Here is an 8,103-nt window from a genome sequence, read left to right as displayed (position 1 = left end):
CGCGTTGTGGACTAAAGCTGATACTACTCCTGCCAACCCTGTTGTGCGTGGCTGTCAAGTCGCTCGGGCTGGAGCTGGGGAGGTGGTGGCGGCGTGAAAGTGCTGGGTGCAGCGTGCTGTGCTGTGCCACTCCACAAGGAGCGAGCGGGTCCGGGCCAGCTTCTCGCTTTCCGGGGGACGGCGGGAGCGGGACGCGCTGTCCCTCTCTCCGGCCGGCTGTCCCCGAGCCCGGCGGCAGCTCCGTGTCGCGGCGGTGCTGTCAGTCCCTGTGCTGGGCACAGACACACTGTGCACATGCGGGGCTGAGGGGACAGCCCGGCACACACAGACACACACACACACACATTGTGCACATGTGGGGTTGAAGAGACACACAGCAGCTTTGGCTCCCCGTGTGGGACAGTGTCTCTGTTCCTGCAGCCACCCCCGGTGCTGCTCGGAGTTATTTCACACCTATGGTTTGTGCTGCTTGGTGTGCATCGCTTGGCAGAGGCGTCAGCTGGACGCGTCGCGTGAACCGTTGGAGCTTTAAATGTTATTTCCAAATCAATCAGCCAGTGTTCAGCGTGGACATGTGATATGCGTTCTGCTTGTAGTGGAAAAGCTTTTGTCCGCCTAGGTAAATATAAGTTTCTGGGGTTTTTGGTGAGCAATAGGACAGCTTTGAAAACGCTTGCCCGCAGTTCTGGTGTCCTCCGAATGCACTGCATTGTCTTGCTGATCTTAAAACACTTTTCTGTAAGAGTAAGGTTTATTTTGTGCTCCTGGGAGTTGTGTAAGCTCAGACAGGGGCTGTTGCCTGATGTGTCTGTACTTGCAGAGCCGATAGTAAATGCACCCTCCAGAATTTCCTCAATGAATCCATGTCTCCGCCTCAGCTAAACCTCTGTGCCTGTGGATTGGCTTTTCCGAGGTTACAGCTGTCAAAGGAGGCTCCATGCTTGCCTCATTGCTTTTTCTCACCTGACTGTTGGTATTAAAAGGAATCCTCTGTCTTATCATGGCGGGGTTTTATTTTTTTAATTTACTGTGTATAATGTACTGTGATCAAAACTTCAGTAATTCCCCAAGAGTAGCTCTGCTAGAATCTGGGATTGTAGTTAAAAGGAACAATGCTGAGGTACTAATGAAGCAATATTGGAGACTAATTTGGTTTTCTCAGCCTTGAAAGTCTATCTTGCAGTGTTGTGTTTGCATTCAATATTTAAATGAATTCCTAAAAAATGCTGTTATTTTGATAAATCATGTTGAAAATAAAAGTTGTTAATGGAAAATTGCTGTAAGAGTTCAAGCAAACAAGCTGCTTATGGGCTGCTTAAATGATTGAGAAGATTAGATTTATACTTGAGTAAAACTACTTTAGTGCTATCCTAAAAATTTGCTTTTCTGTGAGGGGGAGGTTTGTTTTCCCTGCCCTGACATGTGGCTCTGTTTGATATATTATGTAATGGTATCAAAATGAAATGACTGAAGCAATATATAAACATAGTGCGAGATGCATCAGCCAGGCAAGATTATAAACTGCTATTCTTAGGTTATTCAGATTATTGTCATGTGGTGATGGTTTCATTCATGGCTTGTCCTTCTCCCAGTGTTACATAGAGAATTCTTTAATGTACTTCTTTTTTTTTAATGATATGAAAGACCTTCTAGGAACAGCTGCTATGGATGACAGTAGTTAAATATTTGAAAACTACCTAAACAGCTTGAATTCTTAGTAGATGCTGCTGTGATCGATTTGGTGTGTATTTTGAAAGGGATTTTTTGGAGGGAGAGAGAAATCTCTGCACACTCATTTCTGTCACCTCAATTTTTAGAGTGTCTCAAGGCCTTTTATCCCAAGTGAAAGTTGTTTGAAGCCTCGGGGTGGCTGCTGTTTTCCATTTGCTGTACAGAGCCATAAAGCTCGTGTTCCTCTGGCCCCAGGATGCCGTCCTCCCGGTGTCACCCTTTGGGAAGCCTTGGTGGCATCAGAAAGGGCTTGTGGCACAGTGTGTTACGGGGTCAGACAGCACCTTCGGGGATCTGTTCCACTGGAAATCATCATTATTTACAGATCTGCAGGATTTAAAATGCTTGAGTGACGTGTCTGCCTTGTTCTTTACAACCCAGCCTCGCTGGTGCAGGCATGTCATTTAATTAGTTGGTGATGGATCTTTTGTACATACAAAAGTGCAGATTTTGGTCCATTTATTCTTGATGAATATTCTGGAACTGTTTCTGCATGAGTATCTCAGAGATTTATATCCACTCGCAGCGTTTCACAAATCAGCAGCTCGTTTCTCTCACTTGGAGATTCCAGCTGTGAAAGAATTAGGTTTCTGTTCTGTAGCATGTTTACGTTACAAATGTTTATAATTTACTCTAAATTAAACCTGAGGAAGAAAATTGTGTGGGTTTGCTTTTAAACTCATGTGAGGGAGCAGTCGCTGTTAAGCAGAAGCAGGAAGGTGTCCTTTTGTGAGTTCAGAAACTGAGCAGGCACACGTTTTTTTTTCTGATGAGTAAGACTCGTATTTCCTAATGCTAATGAATTGTTTTGACTGGAAAGGGAGAAAGTTGCAGAATAGATAAGCCCTGGTTTTGTTTCTTATCGCATAACTGTGTTTTCATTTGAATACCTGTTGCTGGAGATTGCTGAGTTGCACATTGTGAGGTGAAATCCTACTTAGTAATGAGGCACATTCACACGGAAGGCTCTGGGAAGTGAATTTACCTGAGGTGTGAGGAAGCTGAAAATGTGCTGGTAATGGGAGATCCCGGGATTGCCTGGTCAGAGCTATCTGAGCCTTCATCTCAATCCTTGTTTGAACATCCGTTCATTTACAGCTCAGCTTGGCATGGCATCACAGGGCTGAGGTGAGAGAGGAAAAGTGCAGGAATGGCAAGTTAAGGACGTGGTTTGATGCTGCAGAAATGCTGACACAGTACCCGTGGGAAGGGACTTTCCTTCCCAGCCCTTCAGGGATCACCTCGGGATAAGCTTTCTCTGATCATTAAATACAACGTTCAGTTGTGATTATTTTGACTGGAAATAGTTAACTTGATTTTTTTTTTCCTTGCTTAGTTCTTAGTTTATTCAATTTCTGTTGTAACATTGGAACTTGAAGTGCTCATCGTCTAGCTTTGAGGTGCCCTGGAGAGCTGGTGATGCTCCTGGAACAGCATCTTCATTCTCCTTTCAAAGCAGGAAGCTTTTAGCTTTGCACAAGTCCTAGTTTTCCTTTTAAACTGTATCAGCAAAAATACCCATAATGAATATTTTCTTTTGATACAGGGAACTGGGAGAGTATCAAATGTGTGAGGATTTACTTAAGCTGCTGCTCAGAAGTACTTACCTGGTACTGTCTGATGCACTCAGGTCTGGGTTTAAAAACACAAATACATGTAAATCGCTCCCCACGTGGACTGAACTTGCTCCTAACTGGATGTTTGTGTGTGGGCTGTGCATTCATAACCTGTGGTTGAACCCTCAAAGTTCCTTACAAACGAGAGGCTTTGTAGAACAAAGAAGCCTGGACAGCAGTGTGTAAAACAGCAGGTCAACAGAGGATAACTTCAGCTCCAACCATGCAAATATTCTGTAAAACAGAAATCCCTCTGAAAGACTTCATGGGAATCTACGTGAGAAACTCCAAGGATTGTATTTCCATGCAAAACCAGGTGAAATCAAGACAGCACACTTTGCTTAGGAAAGGAATTGGGTTTGTTTGACTAAAGTCAACTGGGTTATCTGCTGGGGAAATACAGTTCCCAGTGTAAGTTATTCCTCAGTTTGAGTTAAGCACCTGTATTTATTTACTTACTTTGGGAGTATTTGGAGACTGCTGAGATTACTGAAGTATGTTTGGCATTAGGCAGCAAAATGCTGGGTTGTGATCTTTATTCACAGAATTTTGAACTTTAGTTTTGTTTGAGATCTTTCCCTGCCTTGAGCTCCTGTACTTTTCTTCCTCCCTCCGAGTCCCATCGCCTTGTGCAGTGATGTTCCTCCCAAGTGCACATTTCAATTCCATTTCCCAGCCATTATTTCAGTTTTCAGCTCTTATGCTTCATCCTTCCTGTGCCTTCACCTGCAGAATCTCTGGTCCCTGTTTAATGTCCCGTTTGATAGCGGTGAATCAGAGTTAACCCCGGGCAGCTGAGCACTGGGGAGATGTTAAACAGAGGAGCTTCGCGTTTAATTTGTTGTGGCTGAAGTTAAACACGACCAAGATTTGCTTTTAAGTCTCCACCTCCCGAGCCGTTTATTAGGGCTTATCACATTAACACCTATCAGCAAACGTGCAACAAGTGCTTGGGATATCAGCTTAGCCCGGGACAAATGTCATTGATCTCTGAGTGTGCTGAGATAAAGCTGAGCGGGAGTAGCCGACCTGCAGGTAGAAGGGACATGCTGCTTTTTGGGGCCTTGATAAAGGGTGGTGATAGCCCACCGTGGGAGAGAGCATCCTTCCTTTCACCAGGAGCACGTGGGGATAGAGATGAGAATGGAGAATCGGTGTCACCCCGAGGTTAGATGGGTTCAGCCCTATCTTAACACCGCTCTGGTAATTTAGATAAAGCTGCATTTTTGCTGCAGGCTAGAGGCTGCGCGGGGTCAGTGAGCCGGACTGGGAGAGCTGCCCGGGCGGGTTTGGATGCCCGTGTCCCTGCGAGCACAAAAGGAGCTGCCGGGCTGTTAATTGAGGCACACCTCGGCTCATTATGCAGGAACTTTCCCTTGTAGGAAGGGTTCCTCGGCAGGAGGTGTAATTCCATGACAAAAGCTTAGGAGAGCACTTTGGAATCTGCCTCGTTGAGCTGTTACGGCTCAGCTCTGGGACCTCTCAAATGTAGGGAGCAGTCTTTCCTTTTCCTTCAATTTGAGGAAACCTTGGAAAGAAATACCTCGGGCGTCCTTGGATTTACGGAGTGCTGGATTTCTGCTTGGCAAAACTGAGGAGAGAGCATCCTTCCTTTCACCAGGAGCACGTGGGGATAGAGATGAGAATGGAGAATCGGTGTCACCCCGAGGTTAGATGGGTTCAGCCCTATCTTAACACCGCTCTGGTAATTTAGATAAAGCTGCATTTTTGCTGCAGGCTAGAGGCTGCGCGGGGTCAGTGAGCCGGACTGGGAGAGCTGCCCGGGCGGGTTTGGATGCCCGTGTCCCTGCGAGCACAAAAGGAGCTGCCGGGCTGTTAATTGAGGCACACCTCGGCTCATTATGCAGGAACTTTCCCTTGTAGGAAGGGTTCCTCGGCAGGAGGTGTAATTCCATGACAAAAGCTTAGGAGAGCACTTTGGAATCTGCCTCGTTGAGCTGTTACGGCTCAGCTCTGGGACCTCTCAAATGTAGGGAGCAGTCTTTCCTTTTCCTTCAATTTGAGGAAACCTTGGAAAGAAATACCTCGGGCGTCCTTGGATTTACGGAGTGCTGGATTTCTGCTTGGCAAAACTGAGTGGCTTGGTACAATTTCTGTTTTGACTGAAACCAGTTGAAATGTCCTGTTCGAATGATTCGGATCAACAGACATTAAAACTGCTTATAGTAACCTCCATTCTTAATTATCTTTCATAAGAAAGATCATTTTGACTGGTGCTAGATGTTCAAAAGGTTATTTGTAATTTATTTTACCAGCAAGGCTAATAAACAATGCCTTGTTTATGCCACGGCATATTTATCATTCTAACAGTTCAACTTTTGGAAAGGTAAATAACTCATTTAATATTTACATAAACCTTGGGTGTCCTAAAAGCCAGTGGTGGTGAAGATCAATTGTAGAACTGAAGTTTCTGTAACAAGTAGAGAAGAGTGGAACTAGAACTGAATTCCTGTATATAAAAAGGTGTAAGGAGTAGCAAAAATAATTTTATGAAAGTAAAAGTAACATCAGTACAGACTGTCATAATTTTGCATTTAATGTTCACATGTTCATTCTCTCCAAGTCAAAGAAATAAAGTATTTGAGAATATACTATTTAAAAGTTTTAATTTTTAATCCATTTTGCAAATTCCTACTTGTTAATATATACTAATCACAGTGTAGTGGGGCTGAAGGTGGTGGATTAAAACACCTCTGTCCATGGCAGGTGAAGTGCTGCAAATGCAAGGCAGCAGAAATTTGCAGAAAAAAATCCGAGTTCTTAATTTGCCTGATTTCCTTTGGTGCAGTTCTAGCTGTCATTAATACATTTACACCTGTGGTCTCTCAAGTTTGAGTGCTCAACACCTCCCCATTGGCAGAATTGTTCTCTGTAAGATGTTTTTGTGTCATCTTTCATTGCAAGAAGTGAAGATTTGCTCAGCTTCGCTTGTGAGGCTCTTCCCAGTCGGTGAGATGTCATTTTTCCACCAGTTTTCTGTATCAGTAAACTCCTCTCTGCTCCTGCCCCCTGGGACACACAAAGTGGTTCATCCACGGATCAGTTCTGAGCCAGCATAAACACTTCCTCTTTTGCCATGGTTGTTTTCTCGTGTTTACATTGGAATTTATAATTTGTTTTTCTCAGCTTTGTGTCATTTCTCTGGCTGCAGCTCGCACTTGGTGTATCTTAGACCAGTCTGTGTTGCATAACAAAAACTGTTTCTACTTTGAAGCATCTCAGTGATGTTGGATTCCCTGTGCCAGACTTGGATGTAAACAAACCATTCAATGTCTGCAGTGGTATCCAGAGACTGGATAATTAAGGGAGACACCGACACTACAGAAAGCTGAAAAAATAATACTAGATGTTTCTTGAGTTAAAGGTATTTGGTTTAAAATGGAGTTTTGTCGCTAATTTTCAATAATTTTCATTTCTATCAATTACTGTATGTGTGTTTTAATTTCTGTCACCTTTTCCTAAGTTGTCCAAACTGTAGAACCAATCTCTGACATGATTAATTATAATGGGAGGGATTTCTGTGTGGTTCATCTGGTCTCCAGCACTCCAGGTAGAATCACTTCGGTGATGAAAACACCATTTGTTTAAAAACTCTGTAAAACACAAATTCCCTGCTGTAGGTGCGTGTGCCTGAGTTAAAGAAGAACTCTGGATATTAATCCTGGGATGAAAGTGTTCCCCACAGGCTTAGGTTAAATGCAGAGTGCAGCAGGAGGGGGAGAGGTGCTGTGCTCGCCTGTCAGCTCCTGCTGGAGAATTTCCAGTTCTCCCTCCTGGTGACTCTTCCTCCTCCCCGCTGCAGGGAGCAGTTCTGTGACTCACGGTCACATGGAGGTGTTTGTGTGTGCAGCCAGCAATCAAACAGAATGTGGGTTCCATGGATAATACTGGATTTAATAAAGGGCAAAGCTCGTTGGTGAGGAATCTCAGCCTTTAAAAACGCATCGTGGGGTTCATGACATGAAAAATGAGAGAATATTTCTATATGTTGGTGCAGACCCTGCCATCCTGCTTTGACTGGGATATCAGGATTCCTAATTGAATCATTTGTTATCTTGTGAGTGACACCAGTGTATCCCAAGGTGCTCTTTGGACTACATGTTATGTTATTCGTAACAATTTTCTCATAAAGCTTTTTTGGAAAAAAATCCCGCTCTTCTGTAAATAGAAATTTGTCATCTAGTACCAGAAACAGCTTTTCCAAAAGGATTTTTTAATAATTTAATTCTTTGTTATAGTAGTAACTTTATTTTTAATAATTAGTTTATAGTCATGTTTTGGTAGACTGGGGACTTGTGTAAATAAATGTCGCTTTAAAATACAGAGTTGTAGTGGCTGTGGGTTTTTTGACATTTCATAGGCAGTGACAGTTTTGTGTCCATATGTTCATAAATAGTGAATAATCATTATTTTTAGGGATGAGAGATTGCTCATGTTCTTGTATGTTACTGCTGTCCCACTCGGGGTAATACTTGGGATATCTCATGGTTGTTTCGTGTCCAGTTTGACGTAGGATGGTTGAAATTGCATTGTTTCCTTTTTTCTAGACTGAAGCTATTTAGAGAATTTTTTACTTGTTTTATTCTGTTTGGTGCTGCAGATAGAAACACAAAAATGGTTGTGATATGTGCACATCTCACTGTCCCTGTCCCTTTATCAGGGTCTGTGGGCTGATGGCCACTCTTACTTCCTGAAGTGCTTTGTAGTGCTTCAGTTGACTCTAGGGTAGTGCCAA

General features: G+C 43.5%; 1 protein-coding gene across 2 annotated transcripts in view; it reads left to right on the top strand.

The window, feature by feature from the left end:
• The first annotated feature begins 2,442 nt into the window (after positions 1-2,442).
• The window catches only part of EPC2 (enhancer of polycomb homolog 2), a 32,552-nt gene continuing 26,891 nt past the window's right edge, over positions 2,443-8,103 (top strand). The window contains exons 1-2 of one of the 2 annotated variants that reach the window (XM_017736072.1): positions 2,443-2,450; positions 4,497-4,501. Coding sequence is in view for 1 of the 2 variants with exons in the window: in XM_008634992.2 (XP_008633214.2) it covers positions 4,394-4,501 (108 nt within the window). In the remaining variant the exon portion in view is untranslated. Of the gene's footprint in view, positions 2,451-4,378; positions 4,502-8,103 lie in introns of those variants that run through there. The other variant, XM_008634992.2, reaches the window with a different exon arrangement.

Source organism: Corvus brachyrhynchos, unplaced genomic scaffold (assembly GCF_000691975.1).
Source record: "Corvus brachyrhynchos isolate BGI_N302 unplaced genomic scaffold, ASM69197v1 scaffold45, whole genome shotgun sequence".
Taxonomy (NCBI): domain Eukaryota; kingdom Metazoa; phylum Chordata; class Aves; order Passeriformes; family Corvidae; genus Corvus; species Corvus brachyrhynchos.
This window is presented reverse-complemented; position numbering and strand designations above follow the sequence as displayed.